The 16,628-nt window shown below is 37.0% G+C and overlaps 1 protein-coding gene across 1 annotated transcript in view; it reads left to right on the top strand.

The window, feature by feature from the left end:
* The window catches only part of TXNRD2 (thioredoxin reductase 2), a 32,131-nt gene extending 15,729 nt beyond the window's left edge, over nucleotides 1-16,402 (top strand). The window contains exons 12-17 of the mRNA XM_066562495.1: nucleotides 2,597-2,733; nucleotides 7,966-8,061; nucleotides 8,262-8,354; nucleotides 9,123-9,194; nucleotides 10,981-11,078; nucleotides 13,322-16,402. Coding sequence (XP_066418592.1) covers nucleotides 2,597-2,733; nucleotides 7,966-8,061; nucleotides 8,262-8,354; nucleotides 9,123-9,194; nucleotides 10,981-11,078; nucleotides 13,322-13,445 — 620 coding nt within the window. The 3' untranslated portion in view covers nucleotides 13,446-16,402. The remainder of the gene's footprint in view (nucleotides 1-2,596; nucleotides 2,734-7,965; nucleotides 8,062-8,261; nucleotides 8,355-9,122; nucleotides 9,195-10,980; nucleotides 11,079-13,321) is intronic.
* Nucleotides 16,403-16,628: the final 226 nt, after the last annotated feature.

Below are 16,628 nucleotides of genomic sequence, written 5' to 3'. Positions count from 1 at the left end.
AGTAGAGCCCCCTAGCTGGCAGCCCCCTTAGGAAGCTGTGTTGTTAGATTTTACAAAAACAGATCAAAAAGCTGCTTTTGCTTTTAAAGTTAAAAGCAAGAGAGGGCTGGCTGGCACTGAAAGCAGGGCTCTGTGTGGTTTTCACAGCTGTGTAAGTGTATGGGTCTATGAAAGATGAGATTGTGGTGTGCTGTTAGAAGTGCAAGAGGCAGGTAACCTTTTTAAGGGTCAGATTTGAGTTATACCTTTCTTCTAGATGTCTGGCATATTTTGCTGTTTTGAATGAAAGCTATATCTAATCTTGTGTCCTATACAATTGTACACTCCTGCTCTTTGGCAGTTTCAGGACATCTTCAAACTAAAAGCACATGTGCTGATTTTAGGCAAAGAGTGGGTTTGTGTGCCTGATAGGATTTAGAATCTTAGAAGTAAGCTGTGAAGTCATGGTTTCTTGAAGTTGAAAATATGAAAAAATCAGGAGTTATGGGTATAAAATGAAAGTCCTTCTGAGAAATGGTGAGAACTGATTTTATAATAGTAAGTGAACGTTGGTAAACATCAAAATTCCCTGAATTTGGCACTACAACCTACCAAGACACATTGTATAATCATGAGCCTAAGCTACTGAATTTGAGATGAAGCAAGATCAGTAAGTATAGTTCTTGTTTATGGGGATGAACCTGCATAGAGCTAAAGGCCAGTAAAGCTTCAGTTCAGTGTTTAAAAATTTTGGTTTTGCCTTCAAAAATAATAGTTAGGCAGTAAAATTGAGAGAGAAACTTTGCTGTGAGAAGTAGCACATTTTTTTGTAACTCTTAGCTATTAATACCAAGCTGTACATATGTTAAAATTGGCTGCAATGGAAAGGTTAAGTGTTATCCTGCAGGTTTGATAAACTCAGCTGTTGTTGCCACAGGTCTTTAAATGACTCTATTGAGGGGTTTTCTTTTTTTCCTCTTTCAGTGCCTGCCATTGCGTGCTAAGTTTTCTCTTGGCTCTGCCTGGCAGGAAAAAGAGGAAACTAGAAAACCCCATTAGTTGTCCATTTGCAGAATACCCAGGTTTTACTCTCAATACCCAAAGAAATACAACGGTAGGAAGTTGTTTCACATCCGAGCCAAGATAAGGTCCTGGAGGTTTATTATTTTTGTTGCCTGATAGCATCAGGACTGGGGAGCAGGGGGCAGAGAAGGAACAGCAGATCAACATCCCATGGGGACAACAGAAGGGAAGACAGACAGATAGCCAAGTGCCGACAGCTTCAGTCAGTGCTCCCAGAGGAAGTGTTGGTTTCACCAGATGAAATTAATACACAGAAGTCTTTACAGAGGCATTCAGATGTGACATTGTTTGAGGGCCTGGCTATATGGAAGATGTATAAAGCACTGAATCATATGTTTACATATAATTAGGTCTGTATTGACAAGCCAGGTTTTCCTTTTGTTTAATAATTTCCTACATTAACATCAAAGAGCTTGTTTTTATAATGAAAACACATTTCCTCTTTTGTTTTGCTTTGCCATAGCTCTGTATTAAATTGAATGCAAATCGTGACTCACGCAAAGGAGACTTGAATGTGTAGATATATCCATGTTCATTAAAGCCTCTGAAACAGACACAATGTTAAAAAAATTCCTTCATTTGGATATATTCAGTTTGAGATTTTTTCTGTGTGATCTTTAAAAATTTTTTGACTACCATGTAATTTCACTGTGCTTATTAACTTTCAAACAAGTTGGATAGGATTTAAGATTCCAATTTCTGGGTCAGGAATTGCTTCCTTAGATACTCTATACAAAGCTCAGTGTAATGCTGTTAAGACTTCAGTGATCAAGGGGTAACTATGCACAAAACACTACAAAAATATATTTTTAAAATATGAGATAATTTGATATCATTGGAATAGGAAGCTGTAATAAAATCTCGGCTTGGTTGGATTTGCCTCATTTGTTTTTAAATACATTTAAAATGTTTCTAAACTCTACAGAAATAGCTCAACTACAGTTTGAGATAACTAAATCAGCACTTAAATTTTATCAACTTTGCTCTCAAAACCTTTCATCTAAGGTGAGGGTACTAAAAGTGTTTTAAGATAAGTGTATTCAGATTACAAGAAACAAGGACTTCAGGAATCTTTAACAGCATTATTAATATTTTTTATTCAAAAAGTACACACAACACATTGTTGGGACTGAGCACCATTCAGTTAATGTTTATTGGAAATTTTCAGTGTAAAAGTTGTTTCATTTTTGTATGTATATTTGTGCTATATTAGAAAACCAAATTTAGAATCTTCAATAAATATGAAATCGTGTGGTTTTTGTACTTTTCCCAGTGGGTGTGGTTTTCCATATTTAAAAGGATAACCCTCTGATGTCTGAGCAAAGGCAATAGTGATTGAGCTCCTTTCCCACAGAATCTCATAGCCATGCTTTCCACCCCTGCAGCTTTCTCAGTATAAATTATCTCATATTTCTGCTTGGAGTATCAAATAGAACAAAGTTCTTGGAGATCCACAGTGGAGGATGCCAGCTTTTTAGAATAACACTGCTGAAGTTTTCCAATTGCTTTTACTTTTTTTTTTTTTTTCCTTAAGGCCGAGCCCCTGACACCAAAACTCTCAATTTGGAGACAGTTGGAGTGAAAATTAACTCTGAAACTGGAAAGATTATTGTTGATGCCCGTGAAGCTACTTCTGTTCCTCACATTTATGCAGTTGGAGACATAACAGAGGTACTGAGTCTACATAAACTATTTTACAATAACAGGAAGCCAGCTTTGTTCCTGACTAATAACTAGTCCCCAGATGTAGTCATGCTCTAGTGTATATCTCAGTGTTTCCCACTTTTTCACTTGGCAGGGCTGGAGTGTTTATGCCAGCCACCTGGGTCAGTAATTCCCTTCACAGGGATCTTGTGAAGTATCTCAGCATGAGAGATTATTGCTGATGTTTATCAGGGAATGCATCGTTGGTCACAGGCTAATAATGATGTCTTTATCACTCCTATTATCTAATAATGTTTGTATCACTTTTGACATATGACTTCATACTGCCTGTGAATGCTGAGTGAAAGCAATTCTTCTGTAGCTAAGTACATTTACTGGGAATGACCATGACAAGTTCTGTGACTGCATTTGGGGTATTTTGGGTGTTAATTGAGACTAATCACAAAACAGTTTATCAGCTCCCTGATGCAAAATGCTGCTAATGAAGTATTTTCCTCTAGAGTAAGAAAAAGTAATTACTGAAAGTAGTAAATGCATTTGACTTTTCTTCATGATTTGTGAATGATTAGGCTAAATAAACATGTGGGGTATGGCGTTTTGTTTGGGTTTTTTGTTGTTTGGTTGTTTTTTTTTTAAGAAGGGTACATCATAACCTAAGCAAAATAATTTACTTGTTAGATAGGTAAAACCAGATTCTGTGGTCTTATTCTAGTGCTATTGATAATCTATAGTCTTATATGACAAGAATGTCTTGTCATGATAAATGTGCACTTAAATACTTTCAATCTGCCAATTTTCATTTTACATAAGAGCTCAAGTTGTCTGCTGTAACTTGGGCATCCTCAAATTTGTTGATTTCATTAAAAATGTTTGTCTGGATTCTGAACTGTAGAGTTACAGGAGCATGTTGTCATCATCTGCCTGCTGTGCCTGGAAAATTTGGGCAATATGTAGAACACAGAGCAATGCTGGGCATTACAAGATACAGAATTCTCTCACCTGTTACTGGAATTGAGGCCTTTCCATCAAGATAATTTTTCATATAGTGCAGGCATCTGCCTTACAAGTCTGGTAAAGCTAAATACTGTAGCAATATCCAAACAATATATGTAGTATCATTTTAGAGAAGTTTAGAAAATTTCTCATTCTGCTGTGTTTAAAATATTTTAAAGATCTCTCAAATGTATAAACCTTACAGGTGCTTTTAGTCTCTGAAGAGATTGTAATGGATTAAATGATGTCTTGGGAATAGCCCTGCAAATTTCTGACTGGACTCTGGAGCTGCCAGAGACACTTAAATCTCATAAATCTGCTGACCTCTTCCCTCTGTGTAGACTTGTGTTTCTTCCTGTCTGTCTCCATCTTCATGTGGACTTGCCATTTCCTTTTAAATTGCATTAAAACTCTTCACAGATATTCTCCTTTTTTACTTTTCCTCCTTACTCTACACAACTTCTCTGTCCGGTTGTCCTGTCCAGTCACTCAGAGCTTTGGGATTTTGTAGAGTTCCTCTCCTTTCTTCTCATTTCACATGCAGATTCCCTCTGTATTTGTCACTTCTTGCTCTCAGATACTTCCTAAAATCCACTTTCTGCTCACAAAAGCCTCCTACACCTGCTTATCCCTGATATATATGGCTCGGCTGCCTCCTGCTTTCCAGAATTTTCTTTTTAATTTCATCCAAGAAGCAGTTGTTAGAGGCAATGCTGGCAGGGGTTAGAATCTGTTGCTTATTTTGCTGCCAATCTGCAGTGTTATTTTGGGCAAGTCATTTCCTTTTGGATGCTTTTTGTCTTCTGCCCTTTGAGGATTTAGATAAGAAATATAAAGTTGGAGGCAGGATGCTCTCCTCTTTCCTTCTCTGGATCTAAAAAATCATGTCTTCATTTATTTGTCGTTTTCATTTTGTTGTTAAAACTTGGATTTCCTTTTCCTGCTTTTGTCCTTATTAGTGCAGATTTTTGAACCTGAGTGGTTCAATAAACACTTCTAAGTGTAAGTGTTAAAAACAGCAGCACAGTTGTATGCTGTGTACAGCTGGGGGAAAAAATGAAAAAGCTACATCAGTGCTCTGTAGAATATTCCCTTAAGCTTTTATCTGTATATTGGCTCAATGCAGGGAATTAAAGAGATCATCATACAGTACTCATGCATTTCAAAAAGAAATACTGCCACTGTCTTACCTGACTCCAGCACGTGACCTGTGGAATTCCACTTGCTAAGCAATGGAGTTTATTTTATTTGAATACTTAAATTAGTTTAGTATTTTGGGTTTTTTTAAAGCAGAATTAATTTAGATAATAAATTTCATTGGCATGGGAACCAGCACTGAAAGAAATTTCTGTGTTGGTGCATGTCTCAAATTAACACATGAGAATCAAGGGTATCCTGCTAAGAACTACAAAGCTGCAGAGCTTGGCTGTGGTACTTTATGGGTGTGACCTAGCAAAAGAGCACAGGAAGGGGAATCTTGTTTCCTGTGAGTGAACATCAATGATCCCAAGAATCTTTATAAAAATTATTTTTTCCTCCAGTGTTCCTGCTCAGGATTTCTCTTTGCTCTGCTCTGTCCCTGTTAGAGTTTCTTTGCTACCATAAAGTGCTTTTGCTCAAATTTTGTGAGTAGTTCCCAAGCCCTCCTCCCTCCTTTGCCACTCCACACTGAATAAATACTGAATTGCTACCAAAGAGCAAGAACTGCTTTTTTAATTTGAATTCAGTGCCCTGGCTGGAAGGGGAGTGAGTGAGGGGGCAGCTGAGTCTCCTGATTGCTCAGAATGACTGTTTTCATTTGGGAGTCCTACCCAGCTGGTACAAATGGGAATCTGTGTGTGCATGGGTGTCTTGTTGCACCCCTGTATGGAATGGAATCCTAATGTTACCCAAGATTTCATTTGGAAAAAAAAAAGGGAAAAAAATCTTCCAGATGTGAGTCAGTTAGTGTACCCTCAAAAAACATTATTCAAGCTGTGGCAAAATATTATTTTCAACTGGCAGGTGAAATTGCATTTTAGCATTTTCCTGTAATCAGGATCAGGAAAATCAAGCTGGAATTTTAGTGTGAATTCTTTTTTTCAGTGCTGATATAAACTCTCTGTGTTAAAATCCTTCCTCCAGTAGTGTTCTTGTTGAAAAGCATGGCACACACTATAAAGACATTTTCTCAGAAGGAGGTTTATGGCCAGGCCACTCTACATCTGTCATATTTCAAAGGGTGTTACAACAAAGATGTGTAGAGAAAGTGGAATGTACAGTATGTTGCTTTGAATAGAAATGAGACCAAAAAGAGTTGTGTTAGAACAAATACACATTACTTCAAAGCTTTCTAAACTCTCTTAGGACCATCTCAGTTAAATGTATAATGCATTGGAGAATTCTTACGAACAATTCGTATCCATAATTATCAGCAGAGTAGTTCTACACATGACTGCAAAGTGAATGTTCATTTCAAATATTTACCAAGGAAGGTCTTTAAGTCATTGTTTATGAGGAATTGGGCTTTATCTGCATGGATGTTTTAGTAATTAGTTGGGTTTTATGGAATGCATGGCAGTGCTTTCACAATTTTATCTCTCGTTCCAATCTTCTATTCATTTCTGGAATGCCAAAACAACATATATTTCCTGCTACAGAAATGATTGGCAGACATGTTTCAGGCAAATGTGTGTAAGAAAAAACAAATTTCATCTGGTAAATTACATTTACAGACTTGAAAGTCAAAATGCCTGATTTGAAAAATTGTGACTTGAGGGATGTTAGAAGGAAAAAAGGATAGACTTGCAGCTTTGTGATTTGTCATGAGCTGTGGAGGAAAAATAGATTAGCCTTCATTAACAATTAGAATTGTGATTTCTTTGATTAGGTTAGATGTAATGCTTCAGATTGGTTTTTTGCAATTGAACTTTTAAGTGGTTATTACTACAGATAAAAGCCTACATGCCTGTTAATATGCAGATAATTAATATGGTATGTGTACTGAAGAAAATGGCAGTTAATACCATGTACAGATTCTGTCTACCAACATACAAAAAAAGATAAGCTGGTAAAGAGGAATGGATTCCAGTAAATGCTAAAAAACTTTAGGTAATGACAAAAAGTGAAATACTTTGAATGTGTGTGATGGGGAATCCTTATTTTATCCTTATTTTCTGCTGAGAACTGATTTTGAGAGTTTATTGAATGACTGCCTCAAAGTAGGGCTTTGCAGGAGTGTGGCAAGTGTTGTATCTAAATAGGACGTGTGTGAATCAAAACTTCACACATTTTATAAAGCATTTCATGTTGTGCCACAAAAGTGCTTCTCAGTTATGGCTTTCTTATGTTTCCACTGAATTTGTCACCTCTTTTCTCATGTCAGGCAAGCATTTTGATGATATGTCTTGGATGAACTCTTAACCAATGGGGTTTTTTAATTAGATCTATGAATTTTGTTTAATCTTAATCACCTGTATGGACTGTTCTTCCTTGTGCCTGAAAATATTCCCTTGCAAATATCTTAATTCAAATTTCAAAAACTTTCACGTTCTTTAAAACCAGCTCTGCAGTTCTGATGCTCCAGCAGTGCTGTGCCAGCACTCAGAATTAGGGTTCTGGCACATCTACAGCCCTGTCTGGATATAAAAAGTGCCAGGACTCATGGCTTGAACTGGAGCACACCCTGGTCATATCCTGCTGTCGTTCCATTTCTCACTTGCAGGAAGTTTGCATTTGCCAATAGCAATCTCTTTCAAGCCCCTGTTTAACAGCAGAGCCTGAGACCAGGACCAGCTCACCCTTTAGGTCACAGTGCTAGCAAAAGAGCTTTCCACTTTTCCAGTCCAGGACCAACCAAGGAAGTTGGTAGTAGTGTCTACAAACAGCTGGGTTTTGTGCCTTTGTTCTGTAAAAATGTGTCAGACAATTTTTCTTTTTAAAGGTCTGATATTATATTATCACTGTTGCTTTAAACTAGGCTCTTCTTGCTTTAAAAAGACACTTTGAAAAATCTCCTCATGGCTTACTTTGGAGAGAAGTAAGAGATTTGACATATTTGTGACATTTCCCCCCCATTAAGACAGATAGTAAACTCAGACTTTAAAGCTTGTTTGGACAGAAATTATTATTGTTTTTTCTGTTTGGAGCCCTGGCTACCAAGCTGGAATTCCAAAGATTTGGCTTTCCTCTGACCATTGTCCCAGGAGGAATCTTTGGATGCTGCTTTTCCTCAAGTTCAAACAAAGCTCTGTGCTCTCTCCTTAGGGCCGTCCTGAATTAACACCCACAGCAATAGCTGCAGGAAAACTGCTGGCTCAGCGGCTTTTCGGCCAGTCTTCAGAGCTGATGGACTATGACAATGTGAGTTATGGCCTTCTGCAGTAAGAACAATCTTTGCCTTTTTTCTTGTAAAGAATTGCATTTTGTCACCTGGAATGCAGCTTTGACAGCAGCCAAAGTGGAGGTGTGTGCCCGAGCTGCGCCTCAGTCATGCACAAGTGTCTGCCAGGCAGCTGCTGCACGTGGCTCAGCAGTAACAGCTTCTGCTTCCTCCCAAGCAGGTGCCTACCACAGTCTTCACTCCCCTGGAGTATGGTTGTGTTGGCCTGTCAGAAGAAACAGCTGTGCAACGTCACGGATCAGACAACATTGAGGTATGAAAACATTTTCAATTTTCTAGTTGGTGTCAGAGTTGCCCTGTGGAAAGGCAGAATTTTTACTGCTGTATTAGGTAAAATTTTTGGTCCCCAAAATACTGTGTTTACAGTTAGGGAGTTGGTGTCTCCAGAAGTGCTCAGAACTTCAGTAGTATTGCAGCAGGTCACAATGGGAACTGTTGCCTGTTGGGCTTAAAATCACTGATAGGGTGTGGCAGCTTTAAAGTAGCTGCCATTTTAGCAAGTTACCTTGTGCAGCATCATTAAATAATGGTTATGTTACTTTCTACAAGTTACCCTTGAAAAGATATGTTGTGTTACTCTTACTCACTTGGGAAAATCATTAATGAAAAAATAAGAATTTACTATTCAGAATGCAAATATTACAGTTTTGATTTTGTTGTGGGGTGCATTATTATAGATATGAAAAGGTTCTTGGATTTCATTTTTTTTCAGTAAACAAGGCATTGAACCTTTGAGAGAAGCTTAAAAATGCTAAGTTTTTTCCTTTAATTTGGTCCATTAGTCTCAGTAGCATTATTTGTAAAGGTTTTTTCAGTTTTGTTTTTAATCTAATGATTCTCTGAGAAAGATTTGTGTTAAGCTCTCTCCATATTTTTTCTTTAAAATGACTAACAGGTCATAAATTAATCAATATTTGTACAAAGGTATAAATATGTAGCAATAGTAGTTATTATAGTAATAAATACCAGTTTTGCTATAATAGTACTCTCTAACAGAAAACGTTATTGTTTTTCCTACCAGGTATACCATGCATATTATAAACCTTTAGAGTTCACAGTGGCTGAAAGAGATGCAACTCAATGCTATATGAAAGTGAGTTTTATGGGCTTTTAACTTGCTTTTAACTTAAAAGGGGATATGGTATAGCCAACTTTAAAGAGCACTGTTTGGCAAAAAAAATCTCAAGATGGATATTTTCTTGGTGACAGACATCTTGAAATTGCTTTACAGATATTGGCATTACTCAGAACTGACATTCTGCTGATAAATACCATCTTTGAACTGCTTTTAAGGTTCTAAAAAGTATTTCAGATTCAGATCGGTCTCTGCTTCTCCCAGCAAAGTTCTTGACTGTCACATGAAATATTTATATTGATACCTCTTGCCAAAAGTCTGATACCTTCAAAAATTAAGCATAAGATTTACAAAATTACAGTAACTATTCAGTCTCTACTCATGAAAAAAAAAATCCTGGTTTGGACCAAAGTGCCAGACCTGAAAAGGTCTTTCTGCAGCAGTCCAGTTGCTTCAGTGTTGGAAAAGTTTTTGATGCTCTTGCCTACAGTAGAGAATCTTAGCTAAGATGAAGTGTAGTGTTGATAGAATTGATCATAGTTCCCTTTTTCTTCCTTTTCTCCTCATCATCAGGGAAGAGTCTTTTTTGCATAAATGTGTCCATCAATTATATTGTCCAATATTATATTGTTATGTAAGGAATGTCCATTGTCACTAATTGCAGTCAGTTTTTCTCACTGCATTTTGTCACCTCTGAATTATGTAAGTGCTTGCCTTAAGTGTCCCAAGTACCAGTGTAACAAAGGTGATGATATTCAATTTTATGTATTCCCTTTGAATTATGTCAATTAGAGTAAATATTTAAGGGTAGTAGTAACAGGATAATAGTTGTTGGATGATGTTTAATATAGTCCTTACTAAACTCTTAAAACATATAAACAAACATTTAACTTGAGTCTTTCAAACTCTATTTCAAGAATTTTTCCTTTAAAATGCCTTAATATTTCAAGTCCCACATCAGGATTGCTGCTGTTCCTGGCATTCCTGATGAAAGAATTTAAGCTTTTACTGAATAGCAGAACTTGGTAGATTAGTGATAATTTAATGCCTGATGGGAGGATGCAGGGAGAGACTGACTTTCTTTTCATAATTATAAAGATGGTGTCCTTACAGGAACTAAAACATTTTCATTAAGTTCTCTAATAAAAGTTAAGTGTGCAATGACTCAGGCTCTCCTAGATACTTATTAACCTTCATCTTTGGCTGCTTCTGAGGCTCGACTCCTTTTTAGGTTATGTGCCCCTTGTGGTAAATGTATCTCACCAAACATGCTGCTGTAAGCGCTTACTGATTGAGTCACAAAGGTACAAAATATCCTGGAACTGTTAGTGGTCATCTGTGAAAATACAGCTGATAATGGTAGGGATCTTCTGTGAAAATACAGCTGATAATGGTAGGGATCTTCTGTGAAAATACTGATGAAAGCAACTGCACAGGCTTGGACAAGTGCTGAGGTGGCCACTCAGTGGAAAGGAGCACTGGTCTGGTCACCAGACTACTTCGAGGATTTCACACAAATGGCAAACAACAAAGTATTCAATACCAGAAATTATTGTTGTTAGTGGCTCCCTCAAGTCTGAAAGAAATGCACTAATAAAGCTTCAATTCAGGAAAGTGCTTCAGGACAATGAGAGTAAGAGCTATTGAAGTCAGTAAGACTTAAACAAGTGCATAAGTTTTTGGCACACTGGAAATAAACAGCTGAACTAGGATCTTGGGGCATTCCAGTTTCATTTAATTCATCTTCATGCCTTATCTTTAAGTGTTCTAAGAAAAAGATCTTTTTGTGATGTATTGTTTTCAGATGGTGTGCTTACGAGAGAGGGAGCAGCGAATACTTGGCCTTCATTTCATTGGCCCAAATGCAGGCGAAGTTATTCAAGGATTTGCTCTTGGAATCAAGTAAGTACAAAAGAATGTCTCTAGCTTCTAAAGCCTGCTTCTTAAGTTATTGTAAGATTATAAAAGATAGCTGCCTAGTTTTGGCAACACTATAAAGAATGCATGCTTTTTGTTCCTTTTATGGAGTATTGCACATATTTTCACAAAAAATACTGCAGTTCTTCATTAAGATGTACTGGATTTAGTTATTGTAATACTGGATATAGTTAGAGAACAATTGAGGAAAATATTGATTTGATATAGTTAAAGCAAAAAACGGAATTAAGCATTAACTTAACTAATGTTAGTTTCTTCAGTGTAGCTTCTTCTGCATTATGTGCACAGGATAAGAAATCACCATACAGTTTTCCAAGTTACTTCTTTAAAAATATATTTGTGCTTTTCAGAAAAACCTTTCTTTACACCTGCCAAGCGTTTCCTTTCCTAATCTCATCTTTAAGTTTGCACAGCCATGGCTTCTTAAAAATTCAGCAAGTTTTGCATGAATTCTTATATTGCTGGGGAATAAGCTAAATATAGTATAGTAAAAAAGAAATTTCTCTTTGGGATGATGAGAGAGGAAAGATACTTTTGTTTGAAGCGATCTGATAATTGCAATAAAAAACATCCTTTGTGATCTGATCTTGTTTAAGATTGTGCTCAAATATTGATATAGAAGTCCTCCATTTGAAGGAGTAAGCAGTGATTCTCAGCCCTCTATGATTTAATGGAAAAGTCTTGCTTTGCTTTTCCTGTGCTACAATTATTTCTTATTTGGTTTTTCCTTTCCCTTTCTTATTGCTGATTCACATCTTCAGAAATGTTGATTCCTATATTTACATTAAAAAATTATAATTTTTAACTTCCTCTTCAAAGAAAGTAGTCTGAAACATCATAAATCATTGCAAGTTGTGGTGTCAGTTCATTTTCCTAAATTTGATCACCATTTTACTGCAGTTTTAGTCCTGCAGTTGTGAGTGACTATTATAAATGAAAAGCAGAAAGGATTAAGAAGGCAGGACCACAAGGGTCATGTGAGGAATATCTTGGAAATCACTGATTGCAGTGTACCCTCAGTACACATTTTCAACATGTGTTTGTAGTCCATTAATTGCCAGTGGTATAGATCCTAGAACTGCATTTTTTAGGATGTCATTGTTTTGAAGTTTTATCCAAAATAACCATTGAAAAGGAAGCACATGAAACTGGAGTGCTTTTCTGCCTTGCTTGAGGGAAATGAAAACTTTAGCCACAGTAAGAGGTTTTCAGCAGGTCAGATTCCTGTATGGGTTTCTATTGCATTTCACAAATCCAGAGCTTTCAATGTAGAAACCCCACTGTAAAAGCTGTTCTTCTCCTTTGTCAAATACTTCTTCAGCTTCTCTGAAGGATGATTTTTCATCTTCCCTCCCCACCCAGGACTCCAGTAACATCTGTAGTCAGCAAAGATCTTTTGCTTGTCAGTGCTTTTTTAGATGTAAGTGGAGACACCAGAAGGCATCTATAGCTTCCTTTCCTGTGTTTTGTAGAGGGGAGATAACATTATTCCATAGAGAGCTTGAAACAATCCTTAAATTTAGAGCCATTTCAGCTATTCTTACAGCATGGCCTGCCAGGAATAGCAGTTCAAAAGAAAGTCATCAAGTCTTAAGAATGTTACTGGGCAAGTAAGGGAATTAAGCAAGTGGGATTGTAGCGCTAGGGGGTTTTGGTGGGTTTTGTTTGCTTGATACGTTTTTTAAATTAAAGACTTTTTCCCCCCTTGCTTATAACACTGATATGTTCCATGTAAGCAGCAGAGACTTTAAGTTCATGGAAGAATATTCTGGTATTATTTCCTTTAGCAGATTCTTTCCAACAGTTCTAATTAAGATTTTCTTCCTCTGTGTGTATGTGTGCATTTTTTTCCATCTGGAGTTAGTGAAACACACATGTATGTACAAGAAAAGCTGAAGGTTGCAGTTTTGTCATATGTTTTTGCCACAGGCTCAGTTGTGACTTAGGGTAAATTGCTTAATTCTCTCTGTCTCAACTCTTATGACAATTCTTTCCTACCTCAGAGTTGGGAAGCTGGGCGTCTACGTGTTGTGTAAGTGCCTGAGAAATAATAGACAGCATTGTCTGAAGAACAAATGCAACTCCTCTACCTGATCAAATGGACAAGAGCAGAATTATTTTGATGTTTTAGGACCTTTTAGCTGCTTCAGGTGAATAGCATTTGACTTTGTGAGTCACTTGTTGTTGTTGTTGTTGATTTTTGCTAGGTGTGGTGCTACCTATGCTCAGATGATGAAGACAGTTGGCATTCACCCCACCTGTGCTGAAGAAGTTACCAAGTTGCACATTACAAAGCGTTCTGGCCTGGATGCCACAGTCACAGGCTGCTGAGGTTAAATACCATCCCTGGAAAGAAGGGAAAAAAAGCACAAAACATATTTGTAAAGAAAAGGGGCACTTAAAGTTGGAACAGCTTTAATGGTTCAGGTTACAGGAATCTTTGTTTTTCTCCTGTAGAGAGCTTTTTCTCACAGCTGAAAAATTTTCCTTGCACCATCACAGTTCTAAAACCAATGTAGTTCTGCTGCAACAAATCTCTCTTTCTACAGCTCTCCTGTTGCTGGGAGCTAGAGAATAATCACAGTATTTTATATGTAAATATAACTAAAGCCTATGACATCTGAGGCCATCTGCAAATGAGACAGTTGTGATTTGGGTTTCCTCGTTGGCCAGCAGAAGAGTCTCAGATGCTGGGAATCAGAGAGGGCATCCCATAGAAGTTTGGTGAGATGCTTTGTCCTGCATGCTTGGATTGCTCATTACTGATCCTATATTAAACACTGAGACTCTGTATTCACTAGTGGAAACAAGTTCCTGGAGTGCATAAGAAAGGGTAAGCAGTCATCTTTGGGTTTTTTCCTTTAAAATGTAATATGTAATGGAATTTAATAGAAAATCACCTGAAGCTGTACTACTGCTGGCAGAATCACAATGGATTAATCAGTAGCAGCCTGGTCACAGTGTTCTGGAGAGGACTGAGAATGAATGATCTCAGAGGTGCTAAAGAAAGAGTTGAATTTTATGGTGGCGTCTCTGCCTACTCCTGAAATTTTTAATTCAGCTCAGTCCAAACTAAATTGACACAGCTCACAAATTACTGCTTGAACAGTGCATATTAAGCTGACAAGTAAAGTAAAACCCTCTAATAATCCACCTTATGCAGCATTTTCTGGTTTATAGAATGCAGAAATGTGGCTGACACTGAAATATTTTCTTGGTTTGTTTTTAAGACTTTCTTGCTGATGAGCTAGAGACTATATCTGAACTGACTTATATCTGGCTTTAATAAAACACTTTACTGAAGGGAACTACATTAAGCAGCGATCCAGAAGAGAAATGGTCCTGCCCTGAGTAAAGATATAAAATAATCATCTGCAACTTTTTCTGTTCTTTTTTTTTTTGTGTACTGGTCCGAGTAGGAAAGCATTACCCTGCTGCAAATTCCTGCTGATTTTTGTGCTCTCCAGAAGGGGGAGGTGCTGGCTTATCTGTGGCAGGAGAGGAACAAATCTGAGAGTGAAGCTTCTTGTGCAGAACCCTGTTAAGGAGGTAGCTTGACAAAGGCAAACACAAACCAGTCTGCACTGAAATTCCATCCCAGCTGCAGTTTCTTGCACCCTTTACAGCAGAATAGCAAGCATGGGAAGAGACCAACTTCAGGTGAAACGAAATATATCCTATTTGCAGTTAACTGATAGCAGTGTTTTGTGTGTGGAATTTGTTATTTTCATTCCAAACTTGTTGCAGTTTTGAAGAATAGTCTGATGATCGTGTATATATCTGCTGGTTTAATTTGATTGGTATTTCACTGCTGCAGCAACTCAGAAAAATGGTTGGTTTATATCGAGTCTGGAATAATTTTTACCATGAGAATTGTACCTGTCTGAGAAACTATTAGACAAAAGGGATCAAAACTTCCTTGTAAAACAGGATTTAACAGCATTTATCACACTCTCATTGATATGACAATATTAAATTTTCAATTTTTTTTTAGAATTACAACAGCAATTCTTTTGCTTAAACAACAGCAAAAGAAGTCCTAAATGTTTTCTCTACACATTTTCCTGATTTTTTTTTTGGTCCATGTTTCTGGTCCATAAAATAGAAAGAAGTGATACAGTTGGACTCCAAGTGGCATTCCCTATGAGATCTGCTGATGCCATTTTACATCTGTGAAGTCATCCATAAGTTTGTAGTTGACAAGAAATATTAGGATTGGAAGTGTTGTTGAAACAATGCCTGAATTTCTGAATTTTGCAGCTGCCTTTAGAAGAAATGATGAAAACTTTGTATCTATATAAATAGGTGCATACCTACACATTCAGAAGTTTGTTTCCTTTAATAAAGGGCCTTATGTGTATGATGCAGCCAAAACCTTTGCTAGATTTTCCTCAGCTGTTTACAAAAAAGGGGTTCAGAGTAAATTAGGGTTTCTTAAAATGTTTTACTTGATATTTCAAAATATGGAGATACAGCCTAATAGAGATTTTGAGAAACAGCTCACCTCTGACAAAACTCCAACTTTTATGCATACAAGTTTTTCTTTCCAGTTCCTTTTGTTTCCCAGAAATGAAAGCACTGGAGTTTAACCATGTAAAATCTGCTTCTCTTCTCTGCCCTACCAATGCATCCAGCAGACAGAGTTGTCTGTCCCTACAGACAAATCAATGGAAAGATGAGTTAATTTCATTCATCATAAAGTTCAAATTAATTATTTAGCAAATAGAGAGATCTCAAGGAAATGTGTCTTCAGTGCATATAGAGTGTGAAACTAAGGCATGTCATGGTTTTCAGAAGAAACAGAACTGTCTTGGTTTTAGAATTGCTGAGTGGCCTGCATGAAATTGTTCCTGTCTCTTCAACAGCAGCCTGGCTCTGTTCCTCATTTAGTGGAAAATGCTGTTGCCCTCTGAAGTAAAACAAAACATACAATCCCACCTGCGTGATAATATCAGAATCAACAGCAAGACAGAATAATGACAAATATTGTGATTGTGCTTTTTTTTCCTGAAGGATTCACCAGGGATGGTGCTTAAGAATTGTTTTTAAAAGCCTGACCAATGTAAATTGAAACAATTGATGTACATTGCAACTTACTGATTGCATGTGAAAATGTACAAAAAAAATCTAGTCAGGCTTCTTAGGATGCCAGCTGATGAGGATTTGTTTGTCAAACCATACCATGGTGCAAACAAGTCTGAGCTTTGCTGGGTCCCTCAAATGTGTGATCCTAATATTTATTGTGCTATGAATTAATTAATAAATAAAGAATATTTTTTTCTAGTAAATGTGTGATTGCACTTGCTTAATTTTGTATACATGATTTCTGCTTACACTAGATAGATTTTTTTGATCTTAATTCTGTCTCTCTTGGTTGAAGTATGTATTAAGGAAACAAAGAAATAGACAGACTCGGACCTTTTATTAAGGAAATGTTGATACTTCTGTGTCTGTGTATAAACTGAATAACCATTGAGATTTTTCCAGGTTGGATGGCCTCATATTTTAAATTTA

This window comes from Molothrus aeneus, chromosome 18 (assembly GCF_037042795.1).
Source record: "Molothrus aeneus isolate 106 chromosome 18, BPBGC_Maene_1.0, whole genome shotgun sequence".
Classification (NCBI taxonomy): domain Eukaryota; kingdom Metazoa; phylum Chordata; class Aves; order Passeriformes; family Icteridae; genus Molothrus; species Molothrus aeneus.
The sequence above is the reverse complement of the archived record's forward strand: the minus strand, read 5'-3'. Positions and strand labels throughout refer to the sequence as shown.